This window comes from Mustela erminea, chromosome 21 (assembly GCF_009829155.1).
Source record: "Mustela erminea isolate mMusErm1 chromosome 21, mMusErm1.Pri, whole genome shotgun sequence".
NCBI classification, from domain to species: Eukaryota; Metazoa; Chordata; class Mammalia; order Carnivora; family Mustelidae; genus Mustela; species Mustela erminea.
This window is the reverse complement of record NC_045634.1, coordinates 33,292,979-33,318,873: the sequence shown is the minus strand read 5'-3', so window position 1 is coordinate 33,318,873 and position 25,895 is coordinate 33,292,979. Positions and strand designations below refer to the sequence as shown.

The 25,895-nt window shown below is 37.6% G+C and overlaps 1 protein-coding gene across 2 annotated transcripts in view; it reads right to left on the bottom strand.

Annotated features, from left to right (window-relative positions):
- GPM6A (glycoprotein M6A) overlaps positions 1-25,895 on the bottom strand; it is a 340,519-nt gene that overhangs the window by 137,805 nt on the left and 176,819 nt on the right. The window contains exon 1 of one of the 2 annotated variants that reach the window (XM_032328797.1): positions 13,515-14,174. The exons of the other annotated variant lie outside the window; for it this stretch is intronic. Coding sequence (XP_032184688.1) covers positions 13,515-13,551 — 37 coding nt within the window. The 5' untranslated portion in view covers positions 13,552-14,174. Of the gene's footprint in view, positions 1-13,514; positions 14,175-25,895 lie in introns of those variants that run through there. 2 annotated transcript variants of the gene reach the window in all.

Here is a 25,895-nt window from a genome sequence, read left to right as displayed (position 1 = left end):
GATGTTATAATAGCACCCAATTCACATTTATAATCTGATTAAACAGGGTAGATGAACACCCCCTTTGTAGTCCTGCTGCATCCAAATAGCATCAAAAAACCATCCTTGGTTATGGGTTGCAGAAAACTGGAGGAGGGCATCTTGGTTTCCTTATAAACAAATTGTGAGCGTCTGCCACCCTCCTTGTGAATTCACTGAACACTGCCTTACCAAAAATTTACAAACACCACAAACACTCTTCAAAATTATTTGTTGGTCGAGGGCGGGGTGTGGAGGCAGCTTAACTCTTTTACTGACACAGATAGGTTTGATTTTTTGCTACTCTTCTCTAGTGTGTCATTTCTATTAAGCTCTTAAACAGGAGTCCATTCCTTAACAGAGCAAATGTAGCACAGAGTTGAAATGTAAGGGTTTTTTTTTTTTTTTCCTTCCTCTTTGTGGCCTACATTTTCTCCTTAGAAAATAGTGAATTTCCTCAGGAAAGTAATTTTACCAAGGGAAATATAAAATGCATTTTTTTACACGGCTCCAAAAGAGGTATTCAATTTTTGTCTGGCAAATCCTCAGCTGAATTTCACATAAAAGAAAACGAAGGAAATTGGAAATCCTTGCCAGAGGCTAGTTACTAGCAGAGAGTTCAAAGATTTCAGTGGCCTGATACGTAATAACATCTCCTTTCTTTTCTTCCCTTTTTTTTTTTTCATTTTTCAAAATGGGGAGCAACATTATTCCTTCCCAGCCCTGCATTCTAGCTCTGTTTGGTTTCCTGCCCCTCAGTATCTCAGGGTGAGCCCAGGCTTTTCTCTCCTTAGCTACCTCACTGGGCTTCAGCCCTTCTCCCTTCTAGACTCTTCTAGCTATCGACCTTCTTTTGAAATAAAAGTCATTTCTGTTTTGGCCAAACATATATTCATTTTTGTGGTTTCTGATGGTGAGCCAGTGCCATTTCTGGGCAGCATCATTCAATGACCTTTTCCTTAAGCTGATGGTCTTTCATGCTCCTTCTCACCCCATAAACCTCTAGACATTGCCATGAAGCTAAGAATCAACTGAAAACAGCTTTGGAAGAACCTCAATTTATAAAAAAGACTGATCTGGGGCGCCTGGGTGGCTCAGTCAGTTAAGCAGCTATCTTCGGCTCAGCTCATGATCTCACGTCCTAGGATGGAGTCCCACATTGGGCTCCCTACTCAGTGGGGAGTCTGCTTCTCCCTCTGCTTGTTGCACCCACTACTTGTACACTCTCTCTGTCAAATAAATAAATAAAATCTTTAAAAAAGAAAAAAAAAACTAATCTGAGTGTCACAAAGTAAAAACATATAGGGAAGAGAGATATTGATACTTTTATATACAAAAGTAAAAATTTTAATATTGTAGTGAGGGAGAGGACTGAGGTCCAATAGATACCTCCAAAAGACTTCTCCTTGTCACCCTAGAAATAGGACATATTTTCCAAAAACAAACAAAATTCCCTTAGTCAAAATGTATAAGCAGAACACTTTTGATAAGAACATGATTCAGGTATTTTTCAGATTTAGTTCTTTTTTTCATTTACCTTATTATGGTTTCTTAAGCAGCATGCATTTTTAATAATTAATTTAAAAGAAATATGAAAATTTTTTGTTTCAAATAAGATGACCGTAAGAATACAATTACAAAAAAAAGAATTACATAGACTTCTATGCGGTCAAGATCAAATGATCTCAAGAACTGTAATTTGTGGTAGATGATTAAACACTGTCACAGAAATTGAAAAGGAATCTTCCTTGAGACTTGACAAAATGGAACATAAATAGCTAAACAGAATATATAAAATGCAACCACAATAAAATTACACATGTACCAAAGCTAACCCAAAATCTTGGCTGGAGAAATAAACTGCTTCACTTAATCAATGTATGCTAACCAAACGTATGTAAGTCAATTTTTTTTTTTTTGGTAATATTAGTGTTATATCAATTGTACTGAATGGAAATCATCTAAATTAGGGGTGGGACTCTCCACCCTCTGGGACAAAACTGATCTAAAACAATCTAGTCCAAAAATAAAATAAATAAATAAAATAAAATAAAACAAGTCAGTCCATTCTATAGCAAGATCAGGTGCAGTTCATGCTTTCCTATCCATTCTCATTTTTTCCCCTCACACCCACATATAAGAAATTTACAAGGAAAATTATATATATCTACATTAAGTAATAGGCATTTCAGTGTTCTTCAGTGCTGTCCTTAATTATGTCTACTCCAAAGCCTAAATGATGGCTTCATAGTATTTCTAAAACATAGATGATAAGACCCTTCATTGAAGGCTTCTCTTTCTTGTACAATAAAACATGAAAATAACCAAAAAGGTAATAGTTTAAGTTAATGTCTGGCTTACATTCCTTATTAAAATGGTATGTAATTTTTTGTCCCTCAAGGATCACAAACAGCCTTGTAAATAATAAGAACCACCCATGGCAGAATTGCATTCTCAGCTTGTGGGAGATGAGATTCCATTGAATGATGGAATATAGATAGAAAATAATTTTGGGGGTGTTATTTATCCAGGGAAAAACAAAGCAGATATTTCACTCTCTATATGAAAGGACATGCTGTCTTCTCTGAGACAGACAAAATAAACCATACATCTTAATTTAGCACTATGTTTAAGAAGTCCCTAAAATAACAAACGATGAGGTCACATGACCTCAAGAATGAGAAAAATGCTAGCTTCCACCATCATACATGAATGCACCAAACAATAATATCTCCAAACATTTTGCCAATTTTTGTTAAAAGGGACACAGCAAGTTAATGAGCTCATGAAGAATTTATAGAAAGTTTGATGAGCTTTCCATACTCCATGTAAATATAATATGCAAATCTTAATTATACCCCATCATGTATTATTTTCTATTTTCTAAAGAGAAATGATGAACATATTTAAAAAGTTTCATAAATGCAGACACTAACAGTATAGCTATATTGAAATACCACTTTTTTGCAGCTGAAAATTGTCTAAGATTAGCAATGTGGCATGGTTCAACCTAATATATCTACAATATAGTTAAGTAAGCCACAACTTACCCAATACATTTAAAGATGAATGTCTTCGAATACGTAAGGCTGAAGCAAAGAGGTTATGTCAAAAACAGGAGGAGAGGGCACCTGGGTGACTCAGTGGGTTAAGCCTCTGCCTTCTGCTCAGGTCATGATCTCAGGGTCCTGGGATCGAGCCCCACTTTGGGCTCTCTGCTCGGCGGGGAACCTGCTTCCCCCCTCTCTGTCTGCCTGACTCTATGCCTACTTGTGATCTCTGTCAAATAAATGAATAAAATCTTTAAAAAACAAAACAAAATAGGAGGAGATGTGCTAAGAATCTGATACAGATGGAATGGACTGGTAGCGAAATCGATTTTTCTTATTAAGCAGAGGATATTAGATTTAAATACAGACTCTGTATTTTTAATATTTCTAAAAATTATGCAGTGTGTGGTGGGAGAGAGGCAGGTAGAATCCAGCTGCCTGAAGAGACCTCAACACCAGTAGGTAATAACGGTGTTGCTTCTGCACCACTGCAGAGTCTGATAGAGCCTCAAGCACTAGAGCACAGGCCAGATACCATGATGATGACAGATCTGGGAGTGTGTACAAACTCTCCTCTCCAGCTTGCCCAAAACAATGAGTAAAACTATTTAATAATCACCTAAAAATGGCAGCACCCCTAGATATACAGATGACACAACCACACATCATCATGAGAGAGCCATCTATCTCATTTATGAGCAACTCCCAAGTCTTTCATGTTGTAGAGATCAAGGCCAGAAGGAAGTGTTCACCACCTCTTGGATGATTAAATTCACATATTTATAAATATATATAAAAAAAAAAACATTCTTTTTTCAAGATTTTAATTTTTGGCCTGACTATATATACCCGGCATATAAAACACGACAAAATTCTACATGTTCAGGAGGGACCCACTCCAATTTTGCCCAACGAAGATATCACATGTTTATCCCAAAGCATAAATTAGAGGTTAGTATGCCAAAATACTCGTACACTAGAACTGCAGGGAGGAAGAGATGATCCTTCAAATACTGCGAGAAACCCTCCTCACATACCGTTGATTAGAGCTTTCACACTATGCCTGGATCACAACCACACACTCTCGGGCAACTGTTCAAGGTCGCATACTGGTAAAAATATAAAAACCGAAAGCATAAAAGATGGCAAAGGAATTGTTAATCATTGACAGGCTAGCTTTTAAATTTATGAACCTGAAAATGAACTAACTGGATAGAGCTTTAGAAAGACCTTATCTTACTAAATTGTCCTCTATGATTTTAAACTGGTATTTCTTCAGCAATTTTGTTTTCCTCGACCAACACTTACCAATGAACATGGAGCGCCTAGGGTCAGCAAGTTCATACACCACTATGCTATATTATTTTCTTTATTCGCATCTTATAAAATGTTCTGAGACTAACCTCCCAGGTTTCAGGAACCATCTGCTGAACTTGAGGGTTCAATGTATTTCACTTAATTGCTGGAACTGTAATAATATCTATGTAGGCGCTTTAATAATAAAATTGAATATCTATTCATTTTCATGAAGGCTGCTAGCAAACTGTATTTTAGCTCAAAGAATCAAAGACTTCTTTTAATTCAAATCTAAGGACACAAAATGGAGTCGTGGCAGCATTTTTCCAAGCTAGGTTTAGATCTGTTCTTGTTTAGAAAAGGACTGAAATGCAGTGAGATCTGTTCTTGTTTAGAAAAGGATTCCTCCTTCCTTTAGACTGAATAGTTGACATCATCTTTTTCTTCTTCCTCCTCTTCCGCATCTTTCTTCCCTCTCTATACTTTCTTTTCCTCTTCTCCTAGTCTCCCTCACCCTCACCAGAACCACTAAGACCACTACCATCACCACCACCATCATCATCCTCACTATCATCACCTTGTATGAATGGGGCTGTATTCAGAGCCCCCTGCAGGTTGGGATCAAGAGCAAAAGCTAAAATCCATTCCCTTAAGGGATCTGTACTTTGCAAAATAAATGATAAGAGAAGCCCTTCATTAAATGCTAAACAAACTTTAAGAAAATAATTGTTCCAACAATTCAAAAAAGTAGTTAACCCCTTAGCATCCTTTAATTTTTGGAACTGTGTGCCTCAAGGAAGTTTGCTCAGTTATGTTTTAATCAGTCACCATGTGTTATGGAACACAGGAAAGGAGATATGGAGAGAGATCTAAATTTAGCAGACTCTTACAATGTGGAGAGTATGATAGAGGCCTATCCACCAGGTCATTTTCATCTAAAACTCACATTAAAACCACCAAACCCAAAGATAATGGTAGAGGAAATTAATTCCCCCTAAAATATGGGTTTTCCCATACTTCTCAAAAAACCCACTTCCAAAAAACCAGGACTGACTAATACAGATTAAATTACAGAGAAAGTGAGATTCAGTCGGAAGAAAGAGTCAGGGCTGTAGCAAGTCATCTGATCTGGGAAACGGAGAGTTAGCTGGCCAATCACTATGAGAGCTGACTACAAAACCTGCTGGCTTTTCTGCATGTCTGAGGTTTATAGAGAGAATCTGAGTGTATTATTTCTAAATTCTAGATCTTACAATTTAATTATAATTTTCTATTGTGGATGGTTGACTAAAGAAATTTAAAATGTTTCGAATTTCGAGTTATTCTCTAAGTAGTATTCACAGTCAACTTTTACCACAAAAAGATGAGATATTTTAAAAATTTGATGAAATTTTTAAAAATTTGATGAAAATCTATACTTTGGAATCTCTGAAGTATAAGTAAACCATTCAATGAATGTGGGTTTGGTTAGGTGTGGGCTCTACTGAAGAGCATCAGAACTTCTCCAAGCTGGGGCACCTGGGTGGCTCAGAGGGTGAAGCCTCTGCCTTCAGCTCAGGTCATGGTCTCAGGGTCCTGGGATCCAGCCCCGCATCGAGCTCTCTACTCAGCAGGGAGCCTGCTTCCCCCTCTCTCTGCCTACCTCTCTGCCTACTTGTGCTCTCTCTCTCTCTCTCTCTCTCTCTGTCAAATGAATGAATAAAATCTTTAAAAAAAAAAAAAAAAAGAAAAGAAAATATTGGGGCACCTGGGTGGCTCAGTTGGTTGAGCATCTGCCTTCAGTTCAGGTCATGATCCCAGCATCCTGGGATCAAGTCCCATGGGGCTCCTTGCTCAGCAGGGAGCCTGCTTCTCCCTCTACCTCTGCCTGCTACTCCTTCTGCCTGTGCTCGCTCTCACTCTCTCTCTCATTCTGACAAATAAATAAATAAAATCTTTAAAAATAAATAAATAAATAAATAAATGAGAACACATAGTAATATAGGAAATGTGGAGATGCATCTCAAAAACTGGGAAAAAAAAAAAGAGGCTCTCTTTAGAGGAAAGGGATTTGGCCATGTATTATTTCTTTATTTGATTTATTTACTAGAGCTTCTTCTCATCAAATAACCATAAAGGAATATAAGCAATTATAAAGAAAATGTTATATTATTTGAAAAATATCTAATTCATCATTCAAAGAACCTTTCTAATGGAAGAAGTAAAATGCATTAAAAGAAAGAGAAAGCATTTGCCAAAACACTGAAATTTCTATTGAGTGGAAAATGATAATTAGCAAAATTTTTCAACTGACTCACTTTTACTTGAGAATAAATAAAAAGCATGCATGCTCCACAATAGAAGAAAATGTGTGTTTTGTTTCTAGCATCATTCTCAGAGAAAGACTCTATCAAATTGCTCTCTTTTGTTGAGGTAGGTATAATGAAAGATTATTTCTCATATGATAGAAATTTAGGTCCAAAAACATTAATTGACTTAAACTATGTGCCAAAATGTCTTTCTTTTGGAAATTATTCTGTTGTGCACAGCAGTAATGTTCCGACATGTTGATTTACCTTAATACTTGAGGAACACACATCATTTAAAAGCTAAGAGTCATCTCTTCCCTTTTCCCTCTGACCTCAGATTTGCTCATATTGTAACTTAATTCCCCACTGCACTCTACAACACATCCCAGTTAGCTCCTTTTACCTAGAACTAAAAAGTTAAATTCCCCACTCACAATTTGAAAGAAACAAGTCAGTTATCTTGTGTTTTTTCTGTTTTTCTCCCCTTTTATTTTCACAGAGCAAAGGAGATTTCTTTCAGATTAAGACTCTCCAAGACAATGGTCACAACTTGAATAGAGAACACATGGGAAAACATGAATTATTTTCATAACGTCAGCTAATCCACAGCTGTGCCACCTGTTAGTGTGGATGATATCCAAAAGGATTTTGAAAACAAGCCAGGCAGTCTGTCTTCAATGTATGAAAAAGGAAACTGTCAAACAGTATGCATGGCGGGGAGGGGTTTACGCTCAAAGGAAAATAGAGGCCAAAATTGACAAACTAGCAGTTATCTTCCATATTCTATGAATCACACATGAGCCGTTTGCCTTCTGGACTAATTAAGGAATAAGTAATTTCTAGAACCATTTTGAAGTTATCACTCTAAGTACATCCTGTATCAGTATCTCAATCCACTACAATGGACTTCTCACTTAGTCTCCTTAAATGTTTAAGATTAAGTTTCAATTCAGGGAAAAACGAAGTTACTGTATCAAGCAAGCACTTTCATTTTTAAAGGTTACTATACTCATTCTAATGATACTGTAAAACAAAACCTAAAACAAAACCTATTGTGTATCCTTTATCCTACCAAGATGGTGGAACATGTGTTATGAGTATTTTGGAACTCTGTGACAGATAGCACCACAGTTATAAAAAAACATAATTAAGCAACTGATCCCAAAAAGAAAAAAAAAAGGAAGATAGGAAGATGACAAAATTCTAAAAATATTGTATCTAAACTGCAGAAGTCATAATAATCAAAGCAATGTAGAAGTTCAGGGAATATCTACTGAGTCTTATGAAAAATCTTAATGTTTCCCACTGGCAAGTGTCTTCAGGCTACATTTGATAACCATGTGATGATAATTTCTTAGACTCCAGTATTAACTGCTAGTAAAAGCAGAGCTTCCAAATCACAGGACAGATTTCTCCTACACACTTTATGAAATCTGAATCTCTGTGTTTCCTTTAGCTTTGTTATTCAAATATTGAGAAGGCAACTAACAACAGTTGTTGAGATGAAGTCCATTCCCTTGTTCACGAGTCTGCAAGTAGCCAACATCCAAGATGCATATGGAGGGTAATTAATTCTTCTGTTTAAATGACTCCTTAAGGGTTTTTGATGTTGTGGTTGTTATTTTCCTAGCCACTGTTCGATTGATTTCAATGGTATACCATTAAAGATTCCAATTCTATTAATAAAGCAAACACTTTAATGCATCTGGTTCTTTGACTTCTTTGCAATGGTTCTCAAAATATTTTACTATTAGTACTTGCTAACTGGTAGGTAGTGGTTTTAGGTTGAACTAATCATTCAATTATAAAAAAACGACTGGTGAGGAAAAAACTCAGAAATACCTAGGATAAAGAGTAGTGTCAGGTTGAGATTTAAGTATATAGTAAGTATACATTTAGTTCAGCTGCCGCACAGCAGGTTAAAGTTGGGGAAAAGTTCTTAACATTAAGCCTCTTTACATAAGACTCCTAAAAGGATCTGGACATTTGTTTTATTTAGAGCTCTTTTGATTGTAAAGAACAGAGATTCACTCAGATTAGCTGAGGCATAGGAAGTTCCATCACTTTAATGGTATTTGGAGGAATCGAGAGACCCTCAGGGCACATCGAGAAGCATCTTTTCTCAGTTCTCAAGGGGGAGTCTTACTGAGGCAGCCCATCTTTTTGGAATAAAGATTCACAGGTGATAGACTGCTGGCGGGAGCATGTAAGGATTGGATACCCTTGGCAAAGCTGTCTACATTTGGCCAAAAAAAGCCACAATTGGTGACAACGAACACAGCCATAAATTACAGAGCACAGCTGATTAGTGCAGTAGAAGTGTGTGGTTGAAACAGAGCCACTTAAATCAAGCTGTGGTAGGCCGGTTGTTGTCGACATCGAGTACAGTGCAGGGTGTGGCCTCAATCTGACTGGCTGTCCTCATTACTACTTTGTGACTTCGGTCAAGTTAATTAATCTATCTGATTTTTAGTTTCCTCAATATTAGCAGCATTTAAGGTCATTGTGAGAAGTCAGTGAGTTAATTTATGGGAAGTCCTTAGGCCACTATCTGGCGCGGAAATCACTGGGCAATTTAAGTTGTCCAATATCCTCTTTTGTCAGAAAGCCAAAGCTACCTCTCTTTTCACTTATTACAGTGGTGTCTTTTCTTTAGGGATGATGTCTGTCTGAAGAAGAGTTAGGCTGCAAAGTCATCTTTCAAGGCAAAACTAACAGGAATCAAAAAAATTTTGAAGAAGAACTTCAGTCAGCCCATAAATATGATACACACACTTCTGTGTGTCGACTTCTTCATGGTGATGCATGTAGAAATGTATAATATAAAAGGAAAAGTACATAATTATGAGCAGGCATGTCAAACATAATTGTACAGTACTAATTATGAGATAAACATTAAGATTGAAAGAGAGAAAAAAATAAACCTGTGTACTGTCCGTTCATCCACGTATTCTGGTTGGTTGTAACAAGCTAAGGATATGCTGACATGACACATGCAGGTTGGGCTAAGGACGAATGAATGACAGCCATTAAACGGCAGTTACGCGATCAGTGTTGAGATGATGAAACAATGCCTGGTCACATGAGCTTCAACTTCTACTTCCTCTAGTGACGTAGTCCTCGAGGGTCACCAAGCATTGAATTCTCTTGAGGAGAGGGTAAACCAGGCATCAGTGTTGGAAGGGAGTCAGTGGTTGCCTCTGTGCATAGCTCAAGAAGCTGACACACAGGGCACCTGGGTGGCTCAGTGGGTTAAGCCTCTGCCTTCAGCTCAGGTCATGATCTGGGTCCTGGCATCGAGCCCCGCATCGGGCTCTCTGCTCAACAGGGAGCCTGCTTCCCCCTCTCTCTCTGCCTGCCTCTCTGCCTATTTGTGATCTCTCTCTGTGTGTCAAATAAGTAAGTAAAATCTTTTAAAAAATAAAAGAATAAAATCTCTTTAAAAAAAAAAAAGCTGACACAGATTCATACACTGTTGCTAATTACAGGAGAAAATCAGGATAACATTTTAGTCATTATCTTTTCAGTCCATGAAACATTTCTGGTATATTACATGTTATTTTGAGTCTTTGTTTCCTATGATGTAAATGTTCAGAAATAAAGTAAATCAGTTTTTGGCTATTTGGAATAGTTCAGCTAACTTATGAAGATTCCAGCTTGCTAGTTCTTCCTGTTTACTATTTCCTTTCTATCTCTGTACAATTTTGTCACTTCTTCTAATCATTAATTCAGCAGCTCTGACCCCCTCCTAATTCAGTAACTCATTCACTGAGGTTGTCTATCAAGCAGTGGTCACCCACCTGCCTAGCAACCTGAACACACATTCATTAGTTCAGTAATGGTCAGACTTACTTAAATCATTTACATATTTTCCCAAAGGACTGGGCAAAATGTTTGGACATAGTTGCATGCCTACAAGTCATAAGTGTATACATTTTAAATCTTTGTAAAAATCTCTTCATGTACTTTGCCCAATCCCGCTGCAGTAACTGAAACCCTTGTTGACATGACTGGATGACCATGTACTTCAATTTTTGACAACAGGGATGCTTGGTCTATTATGGCTGAACTTCAGGGCCAAGGTTCAAAACAGCTTCTTTCCTTTTCCCCCTTTTTTTCCTCCAATATCAGCATACTGTTGCTTTGGTAGGACTAAGATCAAATGACTGGCTTTTACTTAGAGGGCATGTTTTTCCAAAAAAAAACACACATTTCTTAAAACACTAGCTTCCCATTCGGCACAATGAGATACTCACCTTTTGGGACAGTAGCAGAAATGGATGTAGCAACAGATTAAAGACCCCATTTCAGTTTCACACCAAGCCATGGAGCAGAGTGACTAGTGAGGTCACCCACACTTTTAAATTATCCTCTCTCCCAGGATGAACATATATAGTTAAATTAGGGTAAATATTAGGACTGCTTTCAATTGCCTTTTACAGATCAAATAGGGAAGGAAGATCTCGTTATGAAGAAAACTGTATTTCTTATGGGAGATTTTTTAAGTTTTTAGGTAACAACTACGTATTTTTTCAGATATGTTTAAGAAACCACAGGCTTCCATTTTATATTGTAGTTGAATTTGGAAGCCGACATGGATAAATATGTGAATTCAAGTCTAATTTGTAACAGAGAAAAGTAGATTTAAATTGTAAGAAGGGACAGGAAAGTATTTTTCAAATGGAAGAGAATTCTGGTATATCTGAATTATTACTTAAGAAAATCCTATGCAATTAAGAGAAACAGGATGAAAGTTAATGCAAAGTGCTGTTGTCCTTTAAAGCAGACGAATCATTAAACCGGTCCACCTAAACTCTTAAAAAATCTCTTATGATTAACCTGCTTGTCAAGTAGCTTTCCAACTTAGATCCCCTAAATTGCATTGTTTCCTCTAACCCTGCACATACACAGAGAGCATTTATGTGCAAATATAACTTTCTAAAAACAAGCTTATATAGAAAAGGTTTCACTGGCAGAGTTGAAAGGAATAGACCAGGAATGGCGAGAGTTAAATCTTCTCAATTAATTTTTTAAAAAAGCTTAATCATAGATAATTTTACTTACATATCTTTATGTAGTTTATGTACTTACAACTTTCCATTTATAAAAATTGTTTTCTACCACTGTTTATGATTTAATATAATTTAAATATGAACACCTTAATGATTAAAAAAAAAACCCATAAAAACCAAAAATCCCACTACAACAGGAAGTTCTCTCATCACATCGTTGCTGCTTCCACCCCCATGAAGGAAAGATTTTCAGTGTTACCTGAGAAAAACATCATAACTAATTACATCATTCTTCTCGGTTCCGGCCTCTACCAGGCTTGCTCAGACATTTCAACCTGTTACCACAATCCACGATTTATATCAAAATTTTATTTAGTGCAATGAATATCACTTCTCTATGTGAAAATTACCAGTTTATTTTTCCTTGGCCAAGAAGCAATCTCCTTATGTGCTATAAAAAAATATGAAAATAAGATATTTTGTTCCTAAAGTGAAATAGTCAATAGAGATGCCTTTCAAGGATGAAAATTACCATGAAAATTTGCCATTTCAAATCATTGGTGAATACTTAAGCTATTTGTTCACACAATAAAGATAATGGAGGATTTTTTATTGAAAAAATAGATCACAGGATCTCTATGTAGCTTATTGTGTTTCATTACAGAGTATCATTAATAAATGTGCTAGTGACTAAAATTTGGGCATTACCTTATCTATTAACTTTCTCTATTGCTTTTATAAGACACTTAAATATTTAATGTCAATAGTCTTTGATTATATAGATGTGTTGACTATGTGTGTGTGTGCATGTGTATGTGTATTGAGAGTCTCAGCAAAGCTCAAAATCATGAAAACTGCACTAGCTTTCGAACTACCTATTTTTTCATGTAAAACACTTTTTAAAATCATGAATTTTCATACATTCAAAATCAAATTTGATAGCTAAATCTTTCGAGTACTACTCTTCAATCTTACCTATGCCTCTCTTTCCAGCCTAAGAACACAAGAGCGTTTTGTATACCATTACATAAGCCTGAGAACAAGCATGAGAGAAAATGCTGGGGATTCTGAGAGAGACCTATGGTTCCCTCCAGAGCTACCACTTGTCACACACACACACACACACACACATTCTTGAGTGTCCAAATCATTTGAAATTGTCAATATTTGGCCATTTCTAACCTATAAAAATGATCATTTCACTTTAATTTATACAGCCAGATATACCTCCAAAGGCTTAAAAATGAATCAGAAAACATCCTTCACATTTATTACTCAGAAGTTGATTGTGGTCAACTCCATAGAAAGGAAAACCTTAACATCACTATGCACTCTGCATTAAAACTAAATCGTGTCCCCACAAAGAAAAAAAAAAGATTTTTTTTTACGACGAGGCACCAACCAAAACAATAAATATACGCTTGGTCTTTGTTCTATCAGATGTCCATTCAAAGGTATCGATAATGGTTACATCATCAAATTTTTAGCAACAACAAGCTCCAAATATTGCGTCTGTGGCTCACACCAGGAGTCCCCTGACCCAGCTCGACAAGCATGAAAACATGAAATAAAGGAACGTTAACAAAGACTGGTCTAAGAAACAGTTCATAATACCGCAAAGCTCTTATCACCAAACTCGACTATGCATCCCGATACCTAGATCTGAAAGATTTGCAAATAACGACAACATTCAAGACAGACATTACTATAAGTGAGGAATAGACTAAAAGGGGGAAAAAATGCCTACCAAGAGAGAAACATTCATTAGCCTTACTGGCAAGTGTCTAAAGCAAACAAGGAAACTGCAAAATAATTACTTAGTTACAAACAAACCCCTTTTAGCACAGTACCTTTTTGTGTCTGTCCCTCTTCCATATTCTCTTCCATGGCTACTTTTCTTCAGTAGAATCTGGTACACGGAATTAATCAAAAGCTCAATTAGATGTTGGAAAAACTGGTGATTTTTTTTTCCCTGGGCAGCTCCCACAGCAGTGGCTTGGGCAAGTCCTCGGAGCTTAGCTAAGTCTCCCTCGCGCCTCTTGTTTGCTTGGAGACAGGCTGTCAAGTGTAATTTCATTCAAATTACTCTTCCGTGAAGATTATCAATTTTTCTTCTCAAAGCTGCCCATTGTGTACCACTGTAAGCAGGTATTCAAGCAAATAGCCCGAGAATTTTGGGGGGAAATTTGGTCTGAATCCCAGTAGCTGAGACTCTGTGATTCACAAGCTTTGCTTTGCATTTAAAATGGGGAAAAGAAATTGAGGTTTGTATGGAAATCTGGGCTTTAAATTGGAAAGAGGCTGAGCTGTGAACAGATGGAGGGGTGTCCTCCTAACATGAAGCAGACCACCAACCCATGATTCCCCCTCTTTGCCACCAGAGTGGGAAAGCCCGGATTCCTGCCGGTTCTTTATGCCGCAGCCCAGCTTCTCACCAGTCAGACACCTTGCGAAAAAGCGTTTTCCTTTGCTCTGCTCTCTGAGTATCTAGCTAATCTGATCTAGAAGTGGCAAGAAAGGATGCAATTAAACCACCTCAGAGTCTGTCTGTACGAGGTTATTATTAACAGAGGTTTTGCAAGCTCACACATTTCAGATTGAAAAAGATATAGAAGTATGGTTTTCAAAAGAATGAATATAAACCCTTAAGCCTGAAAGACATATTTTAAGTCATTATTTTACTTCTGTGCCTGACGATTCTTAAAGGAAAGGGAGGAAAACACTGAAATTTTTTAAAAGGTATCTACTGATGTCTTGGTAATTCATTGTTGCTTTAGTCCACTAAAACTGCTCATTTTAAATAGGAAAGTGATTTTCAATGGGAATTGTTTCAAGGGTCATTACTGGGAAATGAGTAGGATAACAGAAGAAGAACAAATTCTAGATAAGGAACAACAGGGATAAGCAATTTATAATGGAAAGCTGCAGTCTGATTTGGAATGCAAATCACAACCCTGCAGTCTGGCAATAAATTAGCATTTGTACTTCAGCCCACTGAGTGACAGTACTTCACAAAAGGTATAGTGAGAAAATAAACAGTTTCTCTTTCAAGGGGGCATAAGCCCTTACTGGAGCATAAAGTATAAAGAAAGGAAGAATCCCTGTTTCTGTCTCCATGTCCAAATAAGCAAGCCCATAGAAACACACACCCCAACACACAAACTAACTCCTTACCCTCAATGGACACTAATTCACATCCTAATTCTCCACAGTACAACGTCAGAGCACATATTTCCCATGTTTTTTTTAAGTGGGCCAGTAACACGTTACAAACACACCACCTTCAGAATCATTACAAAAGCAACTATGTAGGGGCAAGACAGTTCTTGTATAACATTGCCCTTTATTTCTAGGATTTCTCCTAAAAGAATGTTTAGCCTTCTTACTTCTACAATCATCTGCTATTTACTTTCCCTATTCAAATGAATTTAACCCACAGGTAAATATAATTCAAACACATTAAAAAAAAAAAAAAACTATGTCTTCTGAGTATATTTCGATCTGTATTCAAGGGTTTGTGGGCAAGCTGCTTGCGCAGGGCACAGACTGAGAGAAAGAAACCATGAGGGAAATCAAAGAGCCAAATCCTAGCAGCATCTCTGCTCCAACTTATCCCTAGGCTGACATAACCTGGCATGTAGTCAAAACAGAATGGAGCATCACTCCTCATTTATATTCTTTCCTCATTTTACACCACAGAAATCGTCAGTGAAAAATCATTAATAGTAATAGCAGCAGAAATAATGATGCCACTCTAAATTTCTGAAGCACTTTACAATCTACAAAACACATTCACATGCACTAACCCCACTGCTAAAACAAACAGAAGTATTATTTCCCCCTCATTTCGTGCTGGACAAAAACTGAGACTCAAAGAGACCTAAAAAGGGACCAAGTACGTCTTAGAACCCACATTAGTGATCCCTGTCTGACTTGCCCTGACTCTGGAAGCCAGTTTTCCTGCCTACAACATTCCATGATGAGCCGCTCCAGCGTGTTCCCCCTCAGCCTTTCGTTTCCACCATGCGCAGGAAAGAAAGAGAAGAAATGGTAAGGAAATGAAAAGCATTCACTGGAAAAGACGGATGGAAAAATAACTCGACTTTTCCTTCTGGAAGCTTTGTGGCAGATCAACAAATTCCTTTAATGATCAACTTTTTCTCTAAAATGGACATTTTCATACAAAAATTGTTAACAAAAGAAGACAAAAGCAACTTACTCTGATTTTTTAAATATATGAAGAACCACCCCAAATCCAGGCTAAACAAATTCTTATAAGCAGAAACATGCGCACACACGGCTCCCTTGTCAGTGAGCAAAGATAATATTATTTTTTTTTTACTGTGGTCAAAACATACCATTTTAATCATGTTTAAGTGTACAGTGCAGTGGTACTGAGTATGGTCACATCTTCTGCAGCCACCATCGCCATGAATTCCCCATTTCCTTCTCCCCCTATTCGAGGGCAGGTGAGTTGTTGTGGCTGATTGTTATTTTTAAGATTGTTTTAAAATCTTGATCTCCTTTGGACCAAAAATACTGTGAACAACCAAGTATCTGAACACTAGTTAGAAAAGAGAAATGAGTGGAATTAAACTATGTGAAGGTAAACTGTGTGAATTCTAAAATATGCTACATGAGCCTTAAGACTGGCAACACTGTTACTTTAGATTTCCTTTAAGACCTAGAAACTGAAATGAGGAGATGGCTCAATCTCACATCCTTTCCATTATAGCACAATGCATTTACCCCTCTGTTGTAGTCATTTATTTAAAATATGTGGTATGGGTTCACTGGGCGGTTTAAAAATAGGATCATGAATGTTAGATATGATTTCCCTTTCAAACAGTGTTTCAGAAATATTTACAATGTTTGTTACGTTTTTTCCTGCATAAGCTAGAAGACACATCAGTCTCTAAACCTAAATCCATTCAGTCCTCATTTCTCTTACGTGACCTTAATTTGGAGCTGACTCTTTCTTTAACACTCATCTTATCTTTATAAACATTTCATTATATAAGCTATGAAAATATCTACGTATTATTCTCTTATATAATTCAGTCATCACGGTGATACAGATTCAAGATATAGTCAAGTTAATAGGGTTGCAGATGAAACAGGCTGATGGCTCCAAATGCGGCATCAACATTAAGAAGTGAAAAACAAACAAACAAACAAACAAACATTTAAGGTCTTTGAGTCAGATAACAAAACAGGTATGTGAAACCGCAAACCTAGTATAGACGTGAATGCTGTTGAGAATGGTTTTATTCCCTCAGATGTTTCAAACACAGATCCAGCATGAGCTTGCAAAGGAAATGTCTTAGTTGGTTTCTTTCTACATGTCAATAAAAAAGAAATTTTTTGGCTGCTGGTTTAAGCTCTCGGTCAGACACTGATTTTCACAACACTTCCCTAAAGAAAATTAAAACCACCACAAACACTCGAATGTTTTAAATGTATTATAAAAGTAGCATAACACTCTTTGAAATTTTGTAATTATATAAAGCTGTTGATACACAGAATGACCATGGTCTTTACAGGTCTTGCTAAACTTAAATATCATTATTCCTACTCCCTTTTATTATTATTTTTTTAGATTTATTATTTATTTATTTGACAGACAGTAGGCAGAGAGGCAGGCAAAGAGAGAGGCAGGAAGCAGGCTCCCCGCTGAGCAGAGAGGCCGATCCCAGGCTGCTCGGGGCTCGATCCCAGGACGGTAGGATCATGACCTGAGCCGAAGGCAGAGGCTTTAACCCCCTGAGCCACCCAGGTGCCCCATCCTTTCATTATTTAATTGTACAAATGTTTATTTAGCATTCTTATACACACATAGGAACTTCTCGAAGGCCAGAGACACTAACAAAAAAACTCCAGGCCTAATGATGTTCACAGTGTAATAGCAAAGACAAGTCACAAATCACAACATGGCACGACAACTAACATCTAATTGGAATTTAAAAAAAAAAAAAAAAAAGCACAGGATTCTACATAAGCTTACAGTAAGAATACCTAACCTATTATTTAAGTTTTGAGAGTTGAGAAAGATTTCTTGCTTCTTAGAAGGTAAAGGCTGGTCTGACCTGATACCCAAAGGATGTGATATTCTCCAGGGAAAAAAGAAGGGGGTTGTAGGGAGCAGGAAAGGTCTTCTGGACAGTCAAAACTGAATACTCAAAAGCTCATAAAGAGAAGTGTTTTTCTGGTCCCATGGAATGGACTAACATCTGGCCACATGGGCAAAACCCCTCTTTTACTACTTATAGGCCATCTTATCCCCAAGGTGTTCAGGAGTCTTGTGCTGGAAAATCCAGTCCTGAGTCTTGGTCCCCAGAGTTACTGAAGAGGCAAGGAGACACTCCAGAGGCCAGTCTCGTGCCCTTCAAGATGGGAATCTTAAAAAGGAGATGATGAGAAACCCATTATTAGTCACCCCAAGAAATTACCTTTAGTTCTCTCCAGCTCTGTCACACTAAGACCTTTCCCCTTTGTCTTTTCAGAGTTGGCCAAGCCTGCTATTGTGACAATGTCATGGTCTATTTACAACTGGCCAGTGGTCTGCCAGCGTTCTTAGGACAAAGTTCAACCTACGGAGTTTGGGGGGAGAGATGGGGCATGGCGTGGGAGGAGCCAGGCCCTGAAGCCCAACTCCCCCGGTCACTCCTCACTCACTCTCCTCCTTCACGCACCCCCAAACTGTCGTTCCTTCTGCCCAAATCACTTCTCCCTCCGCCCTCAAAGAGCTAGAACTACTCACGTACCAGATCTTAAACGAACCGTCCCCTGGCAAAACTTCCCTGATCCAGAGAACGGGCCTCCGGTAGCGCTGATAATACATAACATTACGGAGTTATTGCCCAAAGTTGGCATTTTACATTTATCTTCCCCACTGGCCTGCAGCCCACAAGCCCCGTGAGGTCAGAGACTCTATCCACCCCCCACAAGCAAGCTTTCATCAGATATTTGTCAAACTCACAAATAAATAAATGAAATGATAATGAATGAATGAATGAATGAACTCGTGGCTTAAAATACACTTCCTCTTACATTTAGCAGCTTCCACAGAGTGTTTTAAAGTGTAGACAATAGTCTTTACAATAGTTCCAGGAGATACAGGTCGTGTTCATATACAAAAAAGACCACACCTCAAGCACTGAAGGCAGAATGATAAACAGGTATTTCAAAAAGCAGGCAGTAAAACAAAAAAGCAAGTGGGAAATTATTAATAGTGCGCCATGTTTCCTTTACTAAGGGAAAGCTACACTGTCATAAGCACTGATTATAATAAGGAGACAGTAAATTTCTAGGACTGACACTCCTCAGATCACATTTACCCTTCCAAAATAAGAATAATCGTGTTTACTGTAAGCCAAAAAATTGCTAAAAATTTTTAAACTTCTAAATAGTTTTTGTCTCTCTCCAAAATGCTAGCAAACTAGAGAAAACCCAAACCCTTTTCGTTAATTTGGCTCTCCTTGAAACATAACGCTGGGGAAAGTGAGGGGGTGGGCGGGGGAGCGGGCATGGATAAAGCATGCTTCCCAAAAGCACGGTAACCAGCAGGGGTCTGTGCTTAGTAGCTCAAAATCCAAACTCTGCTACCAACTGAGAAAGAGATAGTAAAAAATGGCCCAAGTTGGTTCTTTATTTTCTCAGAAATGTTACTTAAATTGAGCTCACCAGAGAATCAACTGCACAGCTCAATCACACCTTCAACTTGAATTGATCCACTGACTACCATGTAGTGAAAGCTGGGCCAGGCAATCAGGACAGATGTGGTCCCCTGCTCTCAAAGACCTCGCAGCTCAGCCCAAAGACAGAGAGGACTCAACAAGTGCTTGGAACACAGAATAATAATAACCAAAATTGTACCCAGCCCTTAGCATGTGGGGGTACTAGGTCAAGGCATTTATAATTATTCCACTTAATCTTCAAATAACCCTATCTGGTAGTTACTAGTGTCCCCATTTTTACAAATAATGAAATAGGCACAGAAAGGTTCAATGATTTACACAAAATAACATGGGCATTCTGACTCCAAAGACTGTTCCTCAAACTACTCCATGTCTGCCCACGCTAACATAAGTAGTAGACCCAAGAGCATTTAAGATGAGCTAAGGCTCTTGGCACAAAGTCCTAATTCAGACATAACACTTTACATAATAATAAATACCCATATGTCTATTATTCAACATGTAAAAGAAAATAGTCAAAGATTACTATGCCCTTTTATTAACTGCATTCTCCTCTTCCTTCTCCCTAATCCTACCTCTGATCCCTGTTAACCACCAATCAGTCTCAAGGTGTTTTTATTCCTTATACCATATATATACACACACACACACACACACACACATATATATATTACACATATACTATATATCCTGTATGCCTTATATATATATATATATATAATATATACTATATATTCTGTATACTGTCCTCATAATTTTATATATATATATGTATAAAGTACACACACACAATTTAGTGTTGCTTTGCAGGTTTTGATATGATTATAAATGGTATTTTATTGTATGTATCTTCTCACATCTTTTTCCCTAATCTTCTGATGATATTTGTAGGTCTAACCTGTTGATAAGCATTAATATTGTTTCTCATTTCTAAACTGCTGCAGAAAATATTACAATGAATATTCTTATGCATGTCTCTGTGTGCACATATGTAAAAGCTCTCCTATTATTTATAATATATAATATAACTCTATATTACATATATGCTGTATATGACTACATTATATATAATGTGACTATTTCTGAATTCCCTCTTCTGTGTCATTAGTCTGTGGGTCCATTTCTGAGTCAATAATACATTTTCTTAATTATGCCAGTTTATGGTCACTTTATATCTAGAAGAGCAAGTTCTCAGAATTGGCTCATTCTCTTAAAAATCATTTGCAAAACCTTGGCCCCTTGGTCAACTGTATACATTTTAAAATCAGCTTTCAAATACTGTATGGGAAAATAACTTGCATTTATCAAACTCACAGTAACTACACAAAGTTAGTGAGACACAATTAACGTCTTCACAAAATTGAATCCGTTTCCATGCACATGAGCTATCTGTCCATTTATTCAGGACTTCTTTCATATATTTTGAGAACATGTAAAAAATGTCCTCCCTAGGGGCACCTGGTGGCTCTGTGTGGTTAAGCCTCTGCCTTCGGCTCAGGTCATGATCTCAGGGTCCTCGGACTGAGCCCTGCATTGGGCTCTCTGATCAGCAGGGAGCCTGCTTCCCTTCCTCTCTCTCTGCCTGTCTCTCTGCCTACTTGTGATCTCTATCAAATAAATAAAAAAAAAAAAATTTTTTTAATGTCCTCCCTAAAAGCTCTGCATATACTTCGTTGTTTTTATTTCTAGGTATTCTGGGTTCTTTTACCAAAAAAAAAAAAAAAAAGACATTTTCCAATTCTTTTTGACTGAAGTTAAGGAACTCAATATTTTTAAATTAATCCTATAAGGAAATTGTTAACCTCTCCTGTAGTTCTAATAATGTATAAATCTTAAACTTTCTGCGCAACCATAGCATCTCTGAACTAAAGCAGATTTGATTCTTTCTAACCTCTTTATCTGTATGTATTTTTCCTATCTTCCTGCACACTCTAGGAGCACCAACCCAAAGCTGAATTGTATCAGTAAACAAGTGTCCCCACTTCATGGTGTTTGTAGTAGGCTTGGGTAGATACATTTTATCTGCATGAATGGAGATTCCCTTTGGTTCCATACTGCTGAGGTTTTCATCATAAAGTACGTTGCATTTTACCTATCTTTTCCCACAAGCATGATTATAGTCCATTAATACATTAAAAGGATTGTATCAATGTCAAAGTAACCAAAGTCTCAATTAATGTTGTTTGGTCAATTTTTTTCTCTACTGGTAAAAAACTTTTCTCTACTCCAATAAAAAAAGCTTTACCAGGGATGCCTGGGTGGCTCAGTTGGTTGGACGACTGCCTTTGGCTCAGGTCATGATCCCGGAGTCCCGGGATCGAGTTCCGCATCGGGCTCCCAGCTCCATGGGGAGTCTGCTTCTCCCTCTGACCTTCTCCTCGCTCATGCTCTCTCTCACTGTCTCTCTCTCTCAAATAAATAAATAAAATCTTAAAAAAAAAATCTTTAAAAAAAGCTTTACCAAATATATATCTACACCAAATATATACATATTTGGTAAAGCTTTTTTATATATGTATCTGTATATATATATATATAAAATATCAGTTAGTAACTACATTCATTAAACATTAACTTGGATACACACAATACTAATTCATGTTCTAATTTATTTAACACAACAGTCGTCAGAGGTAGGTAATATTATCATTTCCCATTTTTAGATGAGGAAACAGAATAGTTTGCATGGGGCGCCTGGGTGGCTCAGTTGGTTAAGCGTCTGCCTTTGGCTCAGGTCATGATCCCAGGGTCCTGGGATTGAGTCCTGCATCAAGCTCCCTGCTCTGCAGGGAGCCTACTTCTCCCTCTCCCTCTGCCTGCCATTACCCCTGCTTGTGCTCTCTCTCTCTCTTTCTCTGTCAAGTAAATAAATAAAATCTTAAAAAAAAAAAAAAAGTAAGCCTGATGATACACAGACCTGTACCCTTCGGGCAAATAATACATTATATCTTAATAAAAATACTTTCTAAAAAATCTGCCAAAGAGGGTAGATCTCATGTTAAATGTTCTTACTAAAACTTTAAAAATAAAATTTAAAAATTTGAGTCTGGGACTGAAAAAAAAAAAGAGTAATTTGCAGAGATCACCCAGCTCTTAAGGGACAAAGAAGAGATTCAAGCCCAGAGCTTTTAGGTTTCCAAATACTCTTGAGAGGCTACACAATACTGGGAAGCTGAAACCTGTGTCTGAGGCCACTTAACCACTGTGGTTTAAAAAAAGAGAACAGGGGCTTGGGTGGCTCAGTGTTAGGTTAAGCCTCTGCCTTTGGCTCAGGTCATGACTCACAGTCCTGAGATCGAGCCCCAAATCAGGCTCTCTGCTTCCCCTCCCCACCCCCCACTGCCTGTCTTTCTGCCTACTTGTGATCTCTCTCTCTCTGTCAAATAAATTTCAAAAAACTTAAAAAAAAAAAAATAGACAAGTATCCAGAAAGTGAATGGAATGGAGGGGGCAGAGACAAGAGCTGATTCTGCTACACACCCTTACAACACGTACACACACACACCATGGAACAGAGACTGTCTCACAGACAACACACACTCACAACCTTGGTGGACTGTGCCTCTCCATCAGTGATGGACTCTGTACAGGTTCCGAGAAGCTGCCCAATTCAATTACTCTCCCAATGCGTGAAGCCCTGCCAGGCAGTTGCTGCACCTTTGCTCCCCCTTTCCCTGGCCAAACATCCAGGGCACCTGGCACTACCCTCACCCATCACCACTTCAGTTCCCTGTGCTTCCTGGTGGCTCTTCGCTGTACACTGGGTGTCCCCAGGACAACCCCAGTTTATCTTCAACTAATTACCTGGGGCACCTCCCCCAAAATAAAAGAGAAAATAACAGTAGTAGCTTTTCAGGTGTTAATCTCTGCTTGTGTTCTTGGTACACACTCAACTTGGTTACATTATACAATTGCTTTAATTTTGCCTTTACTATACCAAAAGCTCTTCTTTTAACTGGAAACTGCCTTTTCAATCTGGTTTTCTCTAAACACTGCTACTGCTTTTCTCCTCTAAAGAGGAAAAAAGAAAAGCACTTTAGGAAGGAATCGGTTATAACGTTCTTGGTGCATCCCCAAATTGGAATACCATGTAGGAGTTTGTGATTATGTGAATCATGCTTATCAATATGAAAAGTTATTCACAATAAATGAAGTGATAGAACTGTGTAACAAAACAGTCTGAGTAGTAAGTTTTATATTTTAAAGTATACTTATAACTATGGAAACAATAATTTGAGAATGTTAAGAATGCTTCTTTTTAGAAAGTAGAATTTGCAATACTGTTTTTTCATTCTTTGCCTGCCTTTGGTCCTGTTTAAGTGGTTTAAAAAAGTACTTTAAATATCAGAAAGTAGAACAACTTCATAAAGCTGACAATGTAAGTTGGTTACCACTAACTGTCACCTCGTATGATCTAGGTGTTGCACTAACAATTCATCTAAGTTCTTTCTACCACATTTCTCTCTTATGGGAAAATCTGAGGCTTTCAAGAGTTCTGTGACTTTCTTAAGGTGACACAGCTGGCGAATGAAGGCACTGGGATTTGAATTTTGGTCTTTCTAATTGTAAATTCAACCCTCGCAACAAGGTGAATTATCCAGTACTTAATTAACAGGGTTCTAGGGAGCTTCATGTTCACATGTCTTCATGTTTGTGTAAAGTCTCGGTGTTACAGGAAGGGCAATGGATATCCATTTAGCTAAAGAACGAGTTATTTTTTCCTCCATTTATTTGAACCAATGTTTAACAACTTAGAAATCTCAGGTAAGCCTAATCTTACTTGCCACACTGGGTGTTGCAAATGACGAGCTTATAAAAACCAAAACGTCAGAACAGAGAGTGAGAGACAGAGCAAGAGGAGAAGGGAGGCAAATACAGTGTCTGCAAGGCTGCGGTCGCCTTAAGTTCTGAGTTTTAAATACTGATTTTAAATCCTGCTTTGAGTGTTCCGGCAGACACAGATGATAGGAAAAATCCTCTGAAAAAGCTGATTACACAACGTGGCGCACAGAGCAATGATGAGGAAAAATAAGATTCGAGTCTTCTCAGCTTTATAATAAGCATCTTGGTCTTTCTGCTTACACATTAGATTGCAAGTCCTTTTATGGGTGAAAAAAAAAATATGAAAGTCTACTCTTACATTTCCAGAGATCATCTTAGGTAACCTAAAAATTCTTATCTCATAAAAGGAAACTGCTCTTACATTGACAACTTTTCTCATATTCGGCATGCCCTCTACCAATACACTTTTGAACTGGTAGCCCAAAAGCAAGAAGTAGAAGGCTTCTCCCCAAGAGCCACTGAGGTGCATCCACTTCCTTCTTCCCTTCTAAGAGGGATATGTGTTTGTGTGTGATTTTATGCACGTAACCTCTTTGCCTGCTGGATATCTGCAGATATTTTGGGGGTCTCTTCATTTGAGCAAGAGATTTCTGATTGCGATCTACTTTCTATTATTTAAAAGAAAACAAATACACCCACATCCTGGATGTACCAGAAATATCCAGAAAACATTGTCCCAAGAAAGTTTTACTGGCAATGGCATATGGTCTATTTGGATCCAGACCATGGCTCTGGACTGACACACTTAAGCGTTCAAACAACACAAGTAATTTATATCCTAAAAGTTTCTTTAGTCCATGTACATACTATTAGGTCCAAAATAAACCCTGGAGAATGCCACCTGACTTCAGTCTAATGTGTGGCAATCACAGAATCTATCAATTTGCAACTCTTCTTTATGGTTTTTTGCAGTATGTTCTAGTCCCCAGTCAACATCCCACTGCAGTTGTCCTAGATAAAATGCAAACTGTTTTTAGGATTTATATTGCAAATATCCTGGAAGGACTGATTTATTTCTTCCCTCTATCCCACTGCCTGAATTTCCATATCATTAGTCTACAACTCATATTTGCCAAGTATCAGACACTTTTTCATTTGTAATATTTCCATATGCATGATGCTTCCCCTGCCTGTTCTTGGAGCTGCACTGTTTCTCCTTCACCATTCACAAAGTGACACTGAGGACAGACCCCATTTGAAGGGCTCAGCCTTCCTGGGAACAGATTTAACTTTTTTTTATTCAATAATATTTAACAAGCATTTGTGTGGCACCCACTGTATGCTAGGCACATTTTTTTTTAATCTTACTGGTTATTTAGAATCTGAAAATAGGTGGTTTACCCATTTTGCAGGTCCTAACACTGAAACTTGGAGAGACAATTCGTACATGTTCCACAGCCATGACAAAGCAAAATTTGAATATAAAATCTCTCAAAATGTCATTACATTACATGGCTTAGTAAAGAAAAGTAAACAAGAAATACTAATGAATTCCTGCAAATAAGTGAAACAGAAATATATATTAAAGTTTCTCGTCTTTAACAGACTAAATATTTACCGCTAAATGAGTAGGATACCATTATAGCAGATGCCAATAAATAGAAGATGTTCTAGAAATACCATTCGATTCAGAAATTCCAGTACTAGGTTATTTACCCAAAGAAAACAAAAACACTAATCTGACAAGATACA